Source organism: Carcharodon carcharias, chromosome 13 (genome assembly GCF_017639515.1).
Source record: "Carcharodon carcharias isolate sCarCar2 chromosome 13, sCarCar2.pri, whole genome shotgun sequence".
Lineage (NCBI taxonomy): Eukaryota > Metazoa > Chordata > Chondrichthyes > Lamniformes > Lamnidae > Carcharodon > Carcharodon carcharias.
The window spans coordinates 34181135-34201205 of NC_054479.1; the positions used below are offsets into that span (position 1 = coordinate 34181135).

At 39.0% G+C, this 20071-nt stretch overlaps 1 protein-coding gene across 8 annotated transcripts in view; it reads right to left on the reverse strand.

The window, feature by feature from the left end:
- clip1a (CAP-GLY domain containing linker protein 1a) overlaps nucleotides 1-20071 on the reverse strand; it is a 166035-nt gene that overhangs the window by 100247 nt on the left and 45717 nt on the right. For 7 of the 8 annotated variants that reach the window (XM_041202209.1, XM_041202213.1, XM_041202212.1 and 4 more), the window contains 5 exons: nucleotides 12264-12388; nucleotides 10376-10592; nucleotides 8261-8458; nucleotides 5823-5926; nucleotides 5371-5431 (listed from right to left, as the gene is read on the reverse strand). In XM_041202209.1, the coding sequence (XP_041058143.1) occupies nucleotides 5371-5431; nucleotides 5823-5926; nucleotides 8261-8458; nucleotides 10376-10592; nucleotides 12264-12388 (705 nt within the window). Of the gene's footprint in view, nucleotides 1-5370; nucleotides 5432-5822; nucleotides 5927-8260; nucleotides 8459-10375; nucleotides 10593-11647; nucleotides 11777-12263; nucleotides 12389-20071 lie in introns of those variants that run through there. The other variant, XM_041202214.1, reaches the window with a different exon arrangement.

Sequence of the window (20071 nt, forward strand, 5' to 3'; positions counted from 1 at the left end):
AAAGAAAGTTAAGAAAATGAAATAAAGGCCCTGATTTTTCTTCCAGCAGTGGTTGCTACTGAGCTTTAAAAAAGCAGCACACAAAGATCTAGCGAACTCTCTGGCGCAAATTTTAACTTCTTAAGAGTTAATTTGAATCTGGCGTCAATTCAACGGAATCTCTAGGCATCCTGCAACAGTGATGTCATCAAGCAGGGTAAACAACTAATTATGTTGAAGAATTTTCACAAATAGCAAACGAGGAAGCAAAATGCACGAGATTATCATTCAATTTTTATAATTTTTTTTTTACAGAGAACAAAATAAAGATTGGGTCATACACATTAGAAGCTGAAATATCACACCAGCTTCAAAAGAAATATTAAAAACAATGGAATTATCATAAGGGAGAAATTTGACATTCCACAAATATAAAATTGATTTTCCAGGGCCAGAAAGGTTGTTCAGTACAATTCATGACTTTTACAGTATTTAAAATTTAACAGCAGTTACTCCCAATTAACAAGCATAACTTTTTAAGGGGATTTTTAACGACAATATTGCAGGGCAAAGGAGGAAATTCATATCAGTTCAGCGGTTTCTCAAGGCTGCCTTCTGCAGGAACTTCAGCAACACACCCTTTAGAACAGCAGTCACTGATAGCAACTTCTGGATTTCCACACTTAGCCAAATATTCCTCTCAGTTTCATAGGGTAATGACATTGAACTCTGACAGTTTCACTGTCACTACAGCCAAAATCTCTGCTGGCACCATCACCATTGCTCGGGTATAAAAGGAAAGTGATTTCCTTTTTAGTCTACTGAGTAATTTCCTCTTGCAAGAGAGTACACATGATGGTGTGGCATCTCTCCAATCATATTTGTGGGGGTAAATCCATTGAGTAGCAGTAGAATCGAGGCCCATCATGCAGACAAGGCAGTCCTGATTAAAAAGAAAAACGTTTTCTCTCCTGATCTCTCCTCACACGTCAAATTTCCAATGTGTAACAAGAGTGGAGTGGTAGACTCATAAACCAAGAAAGAAAAATCGTTGACCAGTGATCACAATACAGGGGAGCCAATATCAACCACACACACGAGTCTTACGAGAGGCATGGAGTAGTTATAAAGTTTCTCCATTAATCAATGAAACAAAATCCAAGTTTCTGCACAAAATTCAAATTGAAGGAGAAATATCCCAATGCATAATTTTTATTTAGTGCCTACAAAACCTAAGTAAATATCTGTGTCATTTTTAAAATAAGGAAAGTAATAAATTGCCCTCAAAGTGATGCTTAGGTAGTAGGTAGTTTTTAAGTTATGTAACAGATGGGCAGACAAATGATGACAGCAAAACTGATAATAATCCTATATTGATTAGGGGTTTACAGCATAATCACTCATTACATATATTGCATTTCATTCTTTGCAGCTGTGAAAGCAACATGCATATCAGTAGGTCAATGCTGAGAAATCAGTCAGTACAGTTAGTTCTGCAATTTGTTCCAAAGTAGTGTTTTGAATTGCTCTGATTAGAAACTATTTTAAACATTGGATGTCTTCATACGTGCTACACCATACATCATTCTCTGTATTAATCTAATACTCTTCAGAAGATAGAATTATCCATTACAAGTTTATAATTTAAAAAGTAACAAATTCAGCACAATGCTATACAAAAGTCCCTATAATCCTCTTATATAAAGTTGGCCACTGTGACAGTGGTGCCAAAACTACTGATCTGGTGAGAAACCACTTACCATGCCATCAAATCCATTTTGTTTTATCTCACATTTCAATGCATGTTTCAATTTTATAAAATTTATTTGGCTATTTTTCTTGCCAATTTTATTCCCTCCTTTTCTGTAATAATTCTACTCTTACAGGAGTAGGGCCCAGAAGCACACTCCAATACCTCACTTGGTTTGCATTATTTATGAATAAATCTTGATAATGAGTCTCAGCCAGCAATCTGACTGTGAAAGGCATTCCAGCCATGCATCATTTGCATGCTTTCAACAGAGTTACTGGACAGAGATCTGCAGTGGGAATTGGTCAACTCACCCCTTTCAAAAGGCCAATAGAGCACACCAGGTGAGATCAGCTAACTCTGTACAGTTCAAATCAGGAATCTTCCTGATTTGCATGGCTCAACTACTTGCTGCATAAATTCACCGAGTCATGGGGAAGACAAAGTATATCTTTTTGAATGATATAAGGTATAGTAATGTAAGAATCAGTTATTGTGCTGGATTGGAATTTAAAATGATCAAGCTACTGGTTTACCTGAGCTCAATGTATAAATTAGCATTATTAATTGTGGTCTCCCACAGGCTGTCAACTAATATCTACACTTAGTTTAGTTTTGGCCTATATTTTAGGCAACAATATCACTTTCTACATTGATGTTTTGAAACAAACTTCATATTTCTGCACATCAAGTACAGAATTCAAACTTTATGTATCACAATACTCTAACATTTAAATCAACACAACTTTCGAAGACATCCAAAGTTTCCCGTAAAACTGGCAGGATTTGATCCAAAGAATTTCTTTAACTTGTTTCTAAAGTTCTCATTTTGCTTATTTCTGTCTTTTATATTAATTCCCTGATATTTAATTCATTTTTGCATGAAATTTATTAAAACTAATCAGCTAATGTTCAGCAGATTATTTTTACTCAATGTAAGTATAACTTAAGCACATAAAATAAAATGCTTTCATATAAAGTTTATATTTTTTGTAATGGTTGTGTCTTTTGCAATAATCAGAATTCCAATTGAATTTAGACATTGTTGTGTCACAGAGTATAATTCACAATTTTCATTTACATGCTATTCAAAACTAATACTTCAATCAACCTTTACAATTAAGATTTTTACGTCTGATTTAGATTTTAAATACTGAAGTCCATATCGCTGAAAGCAAATATGGACTTAAAACTGCATTTCTGAGATTTATCCATGCTATAAACTTATGTCATGATGCTTTGTTCCTACTTTGAAGTTGATTTTTTGACTATAACAATAAAGCAGGCATAACTTTTTGAAAGTTAGTTACCTCACACCCTTATAGCTCTGAAATGAGATGAGTGAAAATTAAATGAATTTGACCTTCAAGTCTAGAAAGAAAATGGTTAAAGGCAGACTTCATAGCAGTATTTAAATTATATTCTATTCTTCTGTTTTACTATGGGCCTGAACTTCCACGGAGCGGCAATCAGAGCGGATTGCCACTCCGTGCCCAATTACCTAAGTTAAATTTTTTCTTCTCAGCCTGTCTCGCCTAGTCTTCTGATTCAGGCCGGGCGAGATCCAGGCAGTGCAGCGCGTCCCTGGGGCCCAGCACTGAAATGCAGCAGAGTCAAAGGGAAGGAGGCCCGTTCCCCTTTCTTACCAGGGAAGTTTATCCATTGAAATTTAAAGGTCCTTGCTGGGGTTGTTTTTTGAGGGGGGTGGGGGTAGGTGTCAGGCCAGGCCTCAGGGTAATGGGGTTGGGGTCAGGGCTCAGTTGGATCCATTGGGCCTAGGAGCGTGGTAGTGAGAGTTGGGCCTGGGAGGAGTCCCATGCGGGTGTGGGGAATCCCACTTTGGGGGTTTTGTGGGAGTGGGGGAGTCCCATGGGAGGGGGTAGGGGGAGTCCCCTGGAGGGTCGGGGGGAGTCCCCTGGTCTGGATCTGTACAATAGTCACCCAAAAGTTAGTACTTTTAGTTCTGATAGCTTTTTTCTGGGTAACTATTGGTGTGACCCAGTGGGAACCATTCAAAGTTTGCGACTTAAATCACATTCTCGGATGGTTCCCAATGCAGATCAATTGTCCATGGGAAGTTTGCACTTCTGGGCAATCGCTGTGCAAACCTTACCTCACCAATCCAACACTGTGGAACTCGGAAGTTAAGGCCCTTGATGTTTCATTCCTCTTTGCTTATCTTTAATCATCTAATATCTATTTCGCAGCTGCCGTTTTTGCCTTAAATCCAAAATTGTTGTTCTAAGCCAGTATTACAGTCCTTCAACTACCCTTGACCTTTCCAAGGCAAGTGACATAATAGCATCTCACTAAATAGGGAGGTATTTTGTGGTGTTGAAGTAAAGGCTTCTATTAAAAAAAACGTTTAAAAATTCAGGTACGGTCGAAAATTAAAATGCATATACAATTAGCAAAATGTTGGTTCAAACTTTTGCACAGCTCCTTTTATAACAATGATTTTCTGTTTTATTTTAAATAAGCTATAAAAATGCATGCAATGAGTAAAGGCCATTTGACCCACCAAGCCTTCACTTTCAACAGACCTCAAACAATCTATCTTATTATAGACCTGTACCCATTTAATCTTCCGAGTGAAAGAAACTTTATGAAATGCCTTAAAATCCAAGTAAACTGGTTCCAGTGGGCAGATCTTATCAATTTGTGGTTATCTCTTTGAAGATTTCAAGCAAAGGTACAGTAAAACCATCTGCTTCAAAATCTTTGCTGCCAATTCCTGATGAATTAGTGGTCTTTAAATGATAGTTCCTTGTATGATAAGTTGAAGTATTTTCCTCTTTACAAATGTCAATCTAATTGGTCTACAGGTTGCATTGCAATCTCTTCGTGAATATTATTTGTCTCAATTCAAGCTCAAGTGCTCTCTCAGTGTTTATAATGGTTCCAAAAATAATTTCCCAAAGCCCTTCCTACTATCTCCCTCATTTCCTTGATGTAGTTTTCAAAAATAAAATATTTTCAGAGATTTAAAGGAAAGTGAAGAACTCCATATGTTGTGTCATAAACCAGTACCCTAAGATTGGAAAAGATGTCTATAAACACAAGAAGGACACCCCATTAAAAGAATCTTGTTAAATTAATTCTGAATCAATGAACCAAAGGCTGCCAGTTTTATAAGTATAACTCATATTTGAGATTTCCAAATATTTGAATATCCAAGTTGAATGTAAAGAAATTATAAAGCAGTAATAGAACTTGTTAAACAGAATAAACCTTTGTCCTCAGTTGAATACATGCTTCACCAAAACGATAATCAGATAAAATGATACTTTTTGGTGAGTACGTCAGTTTATAAACCTTTAATTGATCAACAATTTTCTGCCACCATTGCAGCCACCTAGCCACAAGCACCATGCCAAATAGCCCAATTATCAAATAGCAATTAATCTGAAATGTTCAGATATATTAGCCCCAATTCACTGTTAATCAGCAGTTATCGGCTACTAATATGAACCTCTCACCCCTTTTTTATCAACAGGTATTGGTAACATTCAGTGTCAATATTCTCTGGATATTTAAGCACTAGCTTAACAAGTTTTTTTAACATGAAATTCCCATCAGCTTCTGAACCACACTGTCATGGTCTTTAGTTCAGGTTCTTTGCAAATTAGCAGCCTGTTTACCTCTAAATCACCTTTGGTAATGGACTCTTCTTCAACACGGAACTGAAGGTCTTCCACTTTCCTGTTGATAAAGACAAAGAGGTAATTCCTGGAAGTGCCAACTGGCACTCTATTAAGGAAAAAGAATGTCATATCCTGAGGTTTTGAACGTTCAATATTAGGAAGAAAGGAAAGTAGGAAGAAAATTACGCTCAGAAGAGAAGTCTTCTTAGTTCATATAAAAACTTATATTACAAAATTGCCGCTGTAAAGGAGTGTCTGTAGTTTAAAGATTAACTGAGCTTTCTGAGTTGGTTCATACCAAATGAAGCTTCATTTGACTGATAGTAACAACGGTGACTCCATATAGAAGTTTATTTTTTTAAATCTGCAGTATAATGTTATTATGTACTTTGAAAAAAAGAAAGTCACATTATTGATAATACTTTAAAATTCATGTTAGTAAATGGCACCTTTTTTCTTCTTCTAACTGGTTCAGCAGCTCCACCTTCTCTCTATCCGCAGCCTCAACCAGTGCTCGTAACTGGTCCATCTTCGTCTCCATCTCCAACACATGCTGCATGAAATGAATGAAATTTTAACACTGTGGGCAACTGCATTGTGGGAAGTTCATTAAGCAGTTATTATATTTCTCTGCAAGGGTAGGGCTGTGGCTCTCAGCAGGCACCCCACTTCCCGATGCCAGACTCTCCATCAAGCACTTAGTGCCGTTGAATGCAGGGGAAAGCCTGGGGAGACCACAAGCAACCTACACAAGTTTGCATGTTGTGCTCCTCGCATGGTGAGGGCCCGCCTGCTGCTGGATTAATAGTAGTGATGGTGAAAAGAAGCCCTTAATGGGGCTTTAATTGTCCTTTAGGGCCTCAATTGGTGGCAGGGCAGGAAGGCCATCCACTTATCGGGGTAGAGGTGAAAAGGCGGTGGGGTCGCCACCCGCCACCAATCTGCCAGATTAAATAACACCCTGCCTCCAAACTTGCCACGTGGCAGACCATAAAATACTGACCCAACATATAAGAACCATGTGCTTTGCATAACGTACTTTTTAAAATATTACTTGTCATGACCATCATAAAAGATTTCATACATATGCTATTATCTAGATTATTTAATAATATATGGAACAAGAACGATTAAACATTGGATGTTAAGTGGTATTTAGTGGAGTGCAAAATTCTATTGTTGCAACCACTGATATCTATCGATTATTATCTCATATCCAACACAATTAACAAACAGCCTACACAGTAGTCATCAGAGTGTAAGAAAAATTGTTTGGGGGTTGAGGAGAGGAGAAGGGGAGGAGAAAGAAGGAAAGCACATGAGTGCTCTCCCTTCCTGGCTTGGCATCATTTACTCTTATACCCATCAGTGAAGTGTTGCAGGGTGTTTTTTGTTAAAGGCATTGCATAAAGGTTTCTCATTTATCGTCACATGATTGAAATGCCATCATTACTTATGTTAATGTAGCATATTTGCTATGAGAACTGCACAGACCCTCCTGCCACAAGACGCAGCAATTATCTTCTGAAGTTCGTTTCAGGTGAAAATACTCCAGTGGTGGAGACCAAGTTCATTCATACAAAGTCAAAACAGATGCAAGTCTACATCTTTAATTGTACTCTTCATGTAAACTGCTTTACTCAAGAATTGTGCATAGATATAATGAAGTGAATACCCCATATTTCGTGAAATGTAACATGGAACAATTAGGAGATAGCTTCCAGTCACCATATAACCAAGCATCCCTTAATCTATGGAAACGTTTACAAAAAACACTGTTTCCCCACAAGGTGCAGAAGGTTGCACAGTAATGCGTAATGTAACTAATATGGAATTACTGAGAAAAGGATGATGGAAAAAGATTTTATAAAAAATTCAGTTTGATAAACAAACTAGTTAAGCACAGACATAACAAGCTTATGACTGGTTAAAGATATAAAAAAGCAAAACATTTACTTTTTAAAATAAAATACCCATAGAACGGATTTTGGCTGCGGAAAGTTTTCTAACGAATACCAACCTTAAGTTATAACATTTTAAAGAAACAGGTGGATAAATTCCCTTCAATAAGATGGCCAAGATAAATTGTTACTTTGGAAAAGCAAAATGCAATGTCAAATGTTGATTTTATTTTCAGAAAAATTTCTACTACATTCATCCTTCACTGTTTTCCCAGGGACATATAGCTTTCTTAAAAATCAAAAGCAATCCTTCCAAGATAGATCATGAAGAAAATTTCACTGAAAAATCATTCTCCCTTGCCAGTAGTAATGCAAATTTACACAGAGCCAAAATGCCCTTACTGCTAACCTAGCTATAAAAGACCTGATCATGTGAATTATTCAATGGACATCATCGCTAGGTTTTAATAAACTTTTAGTTACATATAAATAACTAACTTTGTTTCCAAGGATGGAAATGATGCAGATCTTGACATTACTTAATGGTAAAAGATAAAGATAGGTGTGGACAGGGACCCATTTACACCTGATTCAGGCACCGATATTACTGGTCAAAAAAGAGCATTCCCTCTTAGAAAAGAAACTTACAACTTTTATTAATAAACTATAAATAGTTCTCATTTGGTATTGGAAACATTTGGTATTGTTTTAATAACCCATAAGATGAGCTAGTTATTTGGCTGAAATTTGAGCAGAGATTTTGCTGTTACTTACACTAACATTTTACATAATCAAATACAGTAGGGAATAAATGCAATCATCCAAAAGACACTCTCAACAGTATATTGTTCCCCATCAAATCGATTTTAGTTTCGGATTCTTGTGGTGCCCATCATAAAGTAATTATGTATCTTTACATCTAATTTCTATTGTACATTCGATAAATGTTCATAAAGCCAGTAAAGTTCACTGTCTTAAGTTCTTACCTGTTCATGACCTGTCCGAAGTAATGTAAGCTCCTGTTCAATTTCTCCCACGTGGCTAGTTGCTTTAGCAGCCTCTGCTCTTTCCAGGTCTCGTTCAGCCAGAAGCTGCTCAATGTGCTGCTGCTTTTCCTTTAAAGCTTCCTGTAATGCAGTGGTGCCTGAAATTTTTCTTGCATAACGTGAGGATGTTTCTGTTAGCTGAAAAAAATGTTCATTATCTCAGCCATTAGAATTACAATTAAGGTTATGTATATTATTGCAAATTCCTTTTTCATTGGACAACTCATTTTTATCCCCTTTTATTTGCTTTTCTCCTCTCCTGTATAGTGATCTTCTCTCCAATAGTTTAGCTGAGTGGGTGAAACACACTGTGGACACAAGTGACAAACACTCGATGACCTGGCTGGTTTAAAAACATATGCTGAACATACTGAACAGACAAGGAAAAGGGAGACAGAAAAATCACCATGTTCATGTCTGGTCCAAGAAATACATAGGCATTTGGTCTAGCAAAGAACAGGAGTGTTCACTTTCCTTAAGGTTTAAAGCTTCAGTGAGTATTCAACTGGAATAAATATGTAACTACTGTGGACAAAGGCAATTAAAAAGCACTATTGTGGGCTAACAAGGAAGGAAACATTTGGTATTGTTTTAATAACCCATAAGATGAGCTAGTTATTTGGCTGAAATTTGAGCAGAGATTTTGCTGTTACTTACACTAACATTTTACATAATCAAATACAGTAGGGAATAAATGCAATCATCCAAACATAATGAATATATATGTATTATGTATTAAAAATGGTTCATAATTGCAACCTGCCAAGGACATTGTAACTGCAGATGGCATTGTAAGCATAAGGTTACATTGACTAATGTTACATGACAGGGCCAACCAATAGAAACGTTAATCATCTACCCTGGAAACAACACAGGAAAAACAAGAAGAAACAAAACTAAGAAAACATTAAAAATCTAAGCACAATATTGGAACTAGATTGAGGAACAATAGGATGAATGTAGAGTGAATTTAAGTGGTAAGCGTGACCAGCCAAGGCACTGTCTGAAAAGCACAGCAAACTGAATACAAGGTTTCATATTTCAGAAGCTACAGAGAAGGCAGGTAAAAAAGAATTTACAATGCCAAACTTAAAAACGGTAGCAGGATTCGCAAGCAGTGTTGAAGATAGCAGGAATTCCCATTAATTGCAAGATGTACCACAAAATGGCAAAGAAATCACAGAACAGTTACAAACTGGCTGCTCCCAATCCCGTCTACTGCAAAGCAAAGAATTTAAAGATCATGATTTGTGACTTGGACTGTAAGAGACAACATGGAAGGGCTCGTCCTGGATTTGGACTAGCTAAATTCGTTGCTGGTAACTTCTATTCCAAATGGAAGCAAAATATGCCCAGCTCTCCCCACCTCTACTTGTTGATACAAAAAGCAGCACACAGAAAGTCCCTCTTCCTTGCTGAGGCAAGTTTTTCTTCTGCCACTGCCATTCCACTTCTTCTTCCCTTCTGTCCCTCAATCCATTCACTCACTCTTCCCACTTGCCCTTTAAATCAATGACCTCTCTCCATCCCTACTGAATCAAAAGTAGTTGCCTAGCCCACCACTTTTGAGGAAAATTGGTAGACTCTTCCTCAATCTCTGCTGAGGCAAACTCCACTTTTTCTCCTCCTGCTTTCAGCACTGCTTTCCCGTGCATCCTTTTCCCATTTCTCCCCTCTTCTCTGCTTCCACACTCCTCCCTCCACTTCTCCCCTCACCCTCCTTTGATCTCCCATCCCCTGGCTTCCATTTCCTTTCGCCACTTCCTACCCTCACACCCTATTCTCCCCTCTTAGCTCATCTTCCCCTCTCCCTTACCCCAGGCCCTTGTCCCATCCTTACCTTCTCCTTCCTTCTTGCCCACCTTACCCACTCCCACTGCATTTCCATCTACTTTCTCTGCCAATCTCTGCCCCTCCCCAATCAGGCCTTAAACTGATTCCCCATATAAAGCATCATAAGAGATTAACTGCTTTTTATGACTATTTCTTAAAATACCATTTCACAAATTGACAAGGCTGGATTAAGCAGGTTTTGAGATTAATGCGATTCCTTACCAATCCTGAACGACTAGGTCTACCACTGATAGAAGATGCTATGGAACTCAAAGAGCTGATGGATGATGCACTAGGACTGCGCTTGAGATTTGATGGGGTTGCTACCATTTTTCGTACGGCTGTCTTGGCTTTAGCTGGTGTCGTCGAGGGAAATCCAATTTTGGTAACCTTGTGAACTGGTGCAAACAGACCATACTTTGTCTGGCATTGAAAATATCTGACAAAAGGTAAAAAGTATTCTTTTGAAAATTTTCCTTTTAAATGGTCCAGTAAACCTTTTTAAGCATACTTAATGTTACCCATTAGAGACAGGGCTAATGCCAACAATGGTCTTTATAATAAAGGCAATCCATGTATCACTCTCCAATATTATGAAGACAGCTCTAACATGCATTAACAATAAATTAACAGAGTAACTACTGACAATAAAGCTGGGTACAACATCGGTGATACCATTGGTCACAAAGTGTTGTCACTAACTAAACCAGTGGTCTCAAATCTGGACACTATCCATGAAAGAGAGTAGGGGAGATCCTCCTCGTGTCCTGGCTAATATTTGTCCCCCACCAATATGACTAAAATTATTTAATTTTCCATTTATCTCATTTTTGTTTGTGGGATCCTGCTGTGTGCAAACTGATTGTATATCCCGACATTACAACATTTCAAGAGTTCATTGGTTGTGAAGTGTTTTGGGACATCCTGAGGTCATGAAAGGCACTATATAAATGCAAGATATTTATTTCAAAAAAGTACACCCTCTGTAGACAGAATGAATCTCAGGGCAGTTTAAACCACCTATTTCTTTCACCAATGCATCAGAAAACATTGCTTGGAACATTATGACACACAGTGCTATCAAGATTCAGCTTGTGTGTGGATCAAAGAAGAACTTTATGTCGGGAGTTGCTGATTCCTTTGTATTTTGTGCATATTCAATTCATTTAATGGAAACACATCTAGAGAGGCCAGCGGGAATAACTAAGTAATGCAAGTGTGACAGCAAATGGCCCATTGACACATTGCAGTATATTTGCTGCTGTATCAAATGAGTGACTCAAGGTAAAAATGAGATTTCTTTCTGATATTGAAAGATGCTGGTCTCAAGGCCTGTAATACTACTTGATCATCACTTGATAAAACTTCAAAGCGAAGCAATTTTGTCCTGCCCCTAAGAAAATCTCACGTATAAAATTTATACAAGTATATGATTTATTTTTCCCACCTCTGATATTTTTCCATATTTAGAACATTATAGAATGTATTTTTCACCTCTTACTTCCAAGGTGGTTCTGTAGAACTTGCTGAACTGTCATCCATTAACACTGCTATTGTAATGAGGATTTTCCCATCGGCAACAATCAGCACCTCTCTGTCCTGGCACAAAAATCACTCCCCTTTCGTGAAGAATAAAATAACCTTGCCCCAAACAACATTATTAATTCAAAAGTTTTATGTGAGGTTCAAACTGCATTAAAAATTAAAACATTTTTTCAGCTGAATACTCAATCATTTGTAATTTTTGCAATTTTTTGATTCATGCAGTCAAATGGATACTTGATTGTTAATTGAACAGATAAGTAATTTGAGCCAATCATAACATTTTTCCTTGAAAAGTTATTTTAGTTATATAGTCAATTTTGAATGAAGACACCAGCCTGATAGAAAAACAGCATGCAGCATATCCTATAGGTTATGAATTATTCTTTCAATTAATATTAACTATTTCAATTTGAATTATTTATTGCAACTGAACTTAAACTAAAACTTTGGTTTTTTAGTTCACCAAAAGCTAAATCTACCAGATTCTGAAAATAGTGAAATGTTTTAAAAGTGACATGTTTTCAAAGAGTTCTAATGTAAACAGCACACATCATCCTAAACAAACCTGGTTCCAGCCACAGCTCCATCATTCTTCCCAAGGGGTTCATCCAGTTCCACTCCACACCATTCCCCTTTAGCAAAGTCAGTCTCGCCCAGGAAGCGCACTACTCCTGCTTTTGTACCACCAACCTACAGAAATACGTAAAGCTATATTACAAATAAAGAATTAACATTTCTTTTCTTTTCAACCAAAAAGAATGTGAAGGAAAATTAAACCAGAACTGAACACTGGATTAGGTGCAAGGCTGGATAAACACACCAGAGTTCCTTGCAGGTCATTTTGCTAGTGCTGTTGGGGAGGGTTTAAACTAACTCAGCAGCGGTGTGGGAACCAGAAGAGAATATTAGATAATGAAACCAGGTTGCACAGAAGACTGGGAGAGGTAGATAGCACTAAAATAGAGAACACTAAGTTAATACTTGGAGTCAGAGTAAGGGAGCAGATAATGAAGTCTAAATCAGGGTTACATTGCATGTACGTGAATGCACGGAGTATAATTTAATAAAATTGGCGAGTTATGGACACAGATTGCCTTGTGGGATTATGATGTTGTGGCGATAATGGAGACTTGGCTTAAAGGCGGGCAGATCTGAGTGTTCAATATTCCTGGTTACAAGGAAAAGATAGGAAAGGGGAAAAAGGATGAGGGGTGGAATTTTTGGTTAAGGAGAGTGTTGCAGTACTGTAGAAAGGGGATGTGTCAGAGGATTCAAGGACAGAATTGTTTTGGTTACAGCTAAAGAATAAGAAGGTTGCAATTACATTGCTCAGTGTAATCCCAGCTAATGGGAAGGATATAGAGGAACAAATCTGCAAGGAAATTATAGCGAGGGGTAAACATCATAACGTAGTTATAATGGAGGACTTTAATTACCTGTATAAAGGCTAAGATTGTGGTAGTGTAAGGGACAGTGAGGGACAAGCGTTCCTAGATTGTGTTCAGGAGAATTTCATACAGCAATATGTGTCCAGTCCAACAAGAAAGTAGGCACTACAGGAGCTGGTTCTTGGGAATGAGGTGGGTCAAGTAGATCAAATGACAATGGGGGAACATTTAGAGGACTGGTCATTGTATCATAAGGTTTAGGATGATGATGGAAAATGACAGTGGAATAAGAATAATCAACTGGCAGAGGGCGGGCTTCAATGGGGCAAGGATGGAGCTGGGCCGGACAGACTGGAACCAAAGATTGACGGGAGCTGAACAATGGGCTACCTTCAAAGAGGAGATGGTTTGGGCACAGTCAAGGTATGTTCCCTCAAAAGGGAAGGGTAGGACAAACAAATCCAGAGCTCCCCGGATGACAAAGGAGATAGAAATTAAGTTAAAGAGGAAATAGTGTGCTTACGACAGGTATCAGGTAGCAAACACAATTGAGAACTAAGCTGAAGACAGAAGGTTCAGAAGGGATGTGGAACAGTAAATACGAGAAGCAAAGAGGGATTATGTAAAAAGACTGGCAGCTAACATAAAAGTGAATTCCAAAATATTTTATAAGCAAATCAATAGTAAAAGGGTAGTAAAAGGAGGAGTGGGAACAATTAGGGACCAAAAAGGGGATTTACACATAGAGGCAAGAGGCCTGGCCGAAGTGTTAAATTAATACTTTGCATCTGTCTTTACTACAAGGCAGATGCTGTCCAGGCTATGGTGACAGAGGAGGAAACTCAGTCACTTAGAAGGATTTAAACTTGATAAGGAGGAGGTATTGTACAAGCTGCCGGTATTTAAAGTTGATAAGGCACTGGGACTGGATGGGATGCATCCAAGAATATTGAAGGAAGTGACAGCGGGAATTGCAGAGGCACTGGCAATAATCTTTCAATGTTTCCTGGATTCAGGGGAGGTGCTGGAGGACTGGAGAATTGTAAAGATTATGTCCTTGTTCAAAAAAGGTTGTAAAGATCTGCCCTGCAATTACAGACCAGTCAGTTTAACTTTGTTTCTAGAAGTTTCCCCAACACCAATTGTTTGGGATAGAATTAATAGTCACATGCAAAAATGTGGATTGATTCGGAAGAGTCAGCATGGATTTGTTAAAGGAAAATTGTGTCTAACTAACTTGGAGTTTTTTGAAGAAGTAACAGAGGTGGTTGATGAGGGCAAGGCCATTGATGTGGTGTACACTGATTTCCAAAAGGCGTTCAATACAGGAACACACAACAGACTTGTGAGGAAAGTAATAGGTCATGGAATAAAAGGGACAGTAGCAACATAGATACAAAATTGGCTGAGGGATAGGAAACAGAGTAATGGTTGTTGGGTATTTGTTGGGCTGTAAGGTGGTTTGTAGTGGAGTTCCCCAGGGGTCAGTATTGAGGCCCTTGCTTTTCCTGATATACATAAATTATCTAGATCTTGGTGTGCAGGCAACAATTTCAAAGTTTGCAGACGACACAACAACTTGGGAGAATTGTAAGCTGTGAGGACCACAGTGTAGAACTTCAAAAGGACATTGAATCATTGGTCGTGTGGGCAGATAGGTAACAGATGACATCCAATGCAGAGCAGTGTGAAGTGATACACTTTGGTATAAAGAACATGGAGAGACAGTATGAAATAAAGGATGCTATTGTAGAGGGTGTGCAGGAGCAGAGAGACCGAGGTGTATCTGTACCTAAGTCATTAAAGGTAGCTGGACAGGTAAAGCGAGCTGTTACTAAAGCATACAGTATTCTAGGCTTCATTAATAGAGGCATAGAGTACAAAGGCAGGGAGATTATGATGAACTTTTATAGGATACTGGTTAGACCTCAGCTGGAGTATTGCGTACAGTTCTGGGTGCCACATTATAGAAAAGATGTGAACACAATGAAGAGAATGCAGAAGAGGTTTACGAGAATGGTTCCAGGGATGAGATAATTTAGTTATGAGGAAAGATTGGAGAAGTTGGGACTGTTTCCCTTGGAGAGGAGAAGACTAAGAGGAGACTTGATATAAGTTTTCAAAATCATGAGGGGTCTGAACATAGTAGATAAGGATTAACTATTCCCACTCATAAATGAATCGAAATCCAGAGGGCATAATTTAAGTGTTTTACAAAAGAAGCAAATGTGAAGTAAGAAAAACCTTTTTCACACAGCGAGGAGTTAGGGTTTGGAATGCACTGCCTGGGGTCAGGTTAAATTGAGGCATTTAAGAAGGCATTGGATGATTACTTAAATAGAAACAATGTGCAGGTTATGGGGAAAAGGCGGGAGATCGGCACAAAGTTAAAACATTAAAGTTAAAATGCTCAGAGAGCTGGTGCAGACATGATGGGTCGAATGGCCTCCTTCTACACCATAACAATTCTGTGATTCTGTGACCTGCACTTTTTTTCTACTGCCACCCGCTGCCAAAATCTGTATATTGTATTTCAACTTCAGCTTACTTCATGCATTGAATTCAGCCCCAAAATTAGAACAGTACAAAAAAATGAACCACAGAAGGTTGTTATTTATGTGACCTACATAAAGATTCTTTATCACTAAGCCACTCCAAAGCACCCCAACACATTACACTACACATCAACATTGGAAACACTTAAAAATAAACTGAGTCCTATTACAAGTAACCAGCAGAATAAGCAATGTAGGCACAGTGGAGCATAATACAACTTGTGCCAGTCTAATAGATCAGCAATATTGAAACAATAACTCATTCTGCCAGTTAGGCTATTAAATTTTAAATCTGGTTATGTTTATATTGAATTGGCTACTTCCACTTAGTCAGTCCCACAGTAATCAATCTTCAGATGTCCTGTCAAAGAAAGAACTCATTTTTAAAATTCATTCATGGGATGTAGCCCTCACTGGCTGGGCAACATAGATGCCAGTGGTGTAGCTGTACTGGAACAGCTTGGTTAGGGTCGCTGCAAGTTCTGGAGCACAAGACTTCACTGCCTTTGCAGTATCCAATGTCTTCAGCCATTTCTTTATATCACATGGAATGAATCGAATTGGCTGAAGACTGGCATCTCTGATGCTGGGGATCTCCGGAGGAGGCTGAGATGGAGCATCCACTGAGCGCACGTCTGGCTGAAGATTGTTGCGAATGCTTTAGCCTTATCTTTTGCACTGATGTGCTGGGCTTCCCCATCATTAAAAATGGTTATATTTGTGTAACCTCTTCCTCCAGTGAGTTGTTCAACTGTCCACCACCATTCAAGATTGGGTGTGGCAGGACTGCAGAACAGATATGATCCACTGGTTGTGGAATCACTTGCTGCTTATGCTGTTTGGTGCGCAAGTAGTCCTGTGTTGAAGCTTCATCAGGTTTTTAGTCATGCCTGGTGCTGCTCCTGCCATGCCCTCCTGCATTCTTCATTGAACCAGGGTTGATCCCCTGGTTTGGTGGTAATGGTAGAGTAGAGCCATGAGGTTACAGATTGTGGTTGTGTACAATTTTGCTGCTGATGGCACACAGTGCTTCATGGTTGCCCAGTCGAATTGCTAGGCCTGTTTGAAATCTATCCCAGTTAGCACAGTAGTATTGCTACACCACACGATAGAGGGTGTCCTCAGTGTGAAGACAGGACTTCACCTCCACAAGGACTGTACGGTGGTCATTCCTACCGATACCGTCATGGTCAGATGCATCTCCGACAGGTAGATTGGTGAGGGCGAGGTCAAATATGTTATTCCCTCTTGTTGGTTCCCTCGTCACCTGCTGCAGACCCAGTCTAGCAGCTACGTTCTTTAGGACTCGACCAGCTCAGTCTGTAGTGGTGCTACCAAGCTACTCTTGGTGATTGTCATTGAAGTCCCCCACTCAAAGTACATTCTGCACCCTTGCCACACTCAGTGCTTCCTCCAAGTGGTGTTCAACATGGAAGAGTACAGATTCATCAGCTGACGGTGGCATCATGGTATTGTCACTGGGGAAGGGAGTACATGGTGATCTCCTGATGCCATGAGACTTCATGGGGTCCAGGGTCGATCTTGAGGACTCCCGGGGCAACTCCCTCCTGGCTGTACACCACTGTGCTGCCACCTCTGCTGGGTCTGTCCTGCCGGTGGGACAGGGCATACCCAGGCATGGTGATGTCTGTAAGGTATGACTCCGTGGGTATAACTATATTGGGCTGTTGCTTGACTAGTCTGTGAGACAGCTCTCCCAATTTTGGCACTAGTCCCCAGATGTTAGTAAGGAGGACTTTGCAGGGTCGACAGGGCTGAGCTTATTGTTGTTTCCGGTGCTTAGGTTGATGCCGGGCAGTCCGTCTGGTTTCATTCGTTATTAACTTTCTAGCAGTTTGCTAGGCCAATTAAAAGTGCAGCCAAGAGTCAACCACATTGCTGTGGGTCTGGAGTCACATGCAGGCGAGGCAAAAATGGCAGATTTCCTTCCTGAAAGGAGATTGGTGAACTAGATGGGTTCTTACGACAATTGACAATGGTTTCATGGTCATCATTCGGCTTTTATTTGCAGATTTTTATTGAATTCATATTCCACCATCTGCCGTGGTCACATCGAACCCAGGTCCCCAGAACATTATTCTGGGTCTCTGGGATACTGGTACAGTGACAATACCAGTGCACCATCACCTCCCCCTTGGTAAAGATCTATAGAATAAAAACTGTATAGAATATGCACCTTTCTGGTCCATCATACTTAAGTTACATAGAAATTCCCATTTAGACTTTTAAAAAAAGGTAGTTATCTGACAGAAGAACCAGGATGTCTGTAAACTACAATTAACCGGAGTTTATTTACCTAAAAATTAGATTTTGAGAGCTCAAACACTTGGAGAAAGTCAGTCATATCTTTAATTGACCCAAACATTAATTTCATGAACCAGCAGCAATTATTCCTTTCTACCTTCGAGGGATACAGTTGCACTTTAGCAGAACAAAAGTGTGTCACATGGCACAGAAACAGAAATTAGCCATTTAGCCCCTCAAGCCTTTTCCATCATACAGTTACATTATGCCTAATCTCTTAACCACATTTACCTGTTTTGGTATCCCTTAACATCATTGCCCAAAAATCTACTAGGCTCCGATTTGAAATGTTTAATTGCCCTAGCCTCAACAGTTTTTTTTCTGAGGACTGGGGGTGGTTAGAAGAGTTCTAGACTTCTACTACCCTTTGCTTGAAGAAATCTTTCCTGACTTCACCCGTGAATAGCCTAGCTATAATTATAAAGTTATTTAAGAACTTGCACATGAACATTGGGCTCTCCTACCAGACGAAATATTTTCTCCCTATCTAATTCTTTCATCAACATAAACACCTTTATTTGATTTTCTATACTCAAGGCAATACAAGCCTAGTCTGGGCGATCTAACCTCATTAGCCCTGGTATAAATCTGATGAATTTGTGCTGCACCTATTCAAAAGGTCATTATATCCTTCCTGATGTACAGATCAGTCCTTATAAAAATGCCATTCCGCCATGGCAGAGAAGATTCACTAGGAATACATTAAAAACAACGCAGCATATGCAATTGTCACATTTAATGATGCAATTTATCACTGATGCAAAACAATATTAAAATGCCGATATGAATTTCTAATCCCCTGAAACAAATAAACACGTGCCAGCTTCAAACTTCCCTGACCAAACAATTAAATCTTAAGTGATGTGTAGCTTTGTTTATTTGTTGCCTTGAAGAAACAAAACTCCATCCAAACTAAATATTGAATTTTGCACTACATGGTGTAAATCTGTGCTCTACTGGCCTTAGAGCATGATACCTGTTTTTTTCATAAGGGCACCATGCTTGTTTGCTTATGTGTACTTATTGAGAGTGTGCTTATTTTTTATCTTGTATGGAACATGAGCACTGGCATACATCTTCTGGGCCAAATGGTAAAATCCTACTGTGTCTACCTGATCTTTTAAAATTCATGAATAAATTATGATGTCTAGCATAAACAGACATCATACTTTGTACAGACACAATACAATCTTAAAATGGCTAAGAGTCATATTCAACTAGAAACATTAACTCTGTTTCTCTCTCCACAGATGCTGCCAGGTGTGCTGAGTATTTCCAGCACTTTGTTTTTAATTTAAAATGTTGGCATTTCCAAGCTACAGTTTGAAACTGGCAAGTAAAGTGTAATCAACAAAATTTAGTCACCAAACAACTGACTTCAACGTGCGTACTTATAGCAATTAGACTTTGTGGTCTTAAAGGGTCAGGACACCTTAAATATAACTTCACCCTAATAGCAGAATGACATATAGTGCATTACATGGTACAGTATAATGCAACCTAAACTGACTAGCACATTCCAATTTACAAAGTTCCCTGGCCAAACAGTAAACATTGACTAAACTGAACTCAATAATAATTAAACTGTGACTTTACGGGGCACCATTCCACCTCAGTAGAATAAAAAAAGTTACTTCTCTTCCCGGTTCTCCCACTCCCCCAATATTGCCAGATTTGTGAGCCTTCTCCCACTGAATGCCTAGACACTTGGAAGCCTCAACAGTGCCAGACTATAGGACCTTTCCCATTGTGTGGGACTCTCGAGTCTCTTGCTCACCAATGCCGCCAGACCTCAGGAAGCCAACAAACCTATCTCAACCCATGGGTTTGCAAAGTTCAGGTTATCTCTGTATAACGTTGCTAAATTACACACTCATGCCAAGTGCCAACAAACTCCAAACATTGTTCCACAGTAAGATTAAACTTTACATTACACTAGAATAAACCAGTATTGGTGTCAAAACCCAGGACCCTCACTCATCCTTTCAATCCAAGGATTCCCATTCCAGTCCTACCAAACCTCAAGAGAGTAGAAAATCACCACACTGCACCACCCTACTCCCATTCTCAGCTCTTTTGGCCTGTCAGACCAATGCCTGGACGGT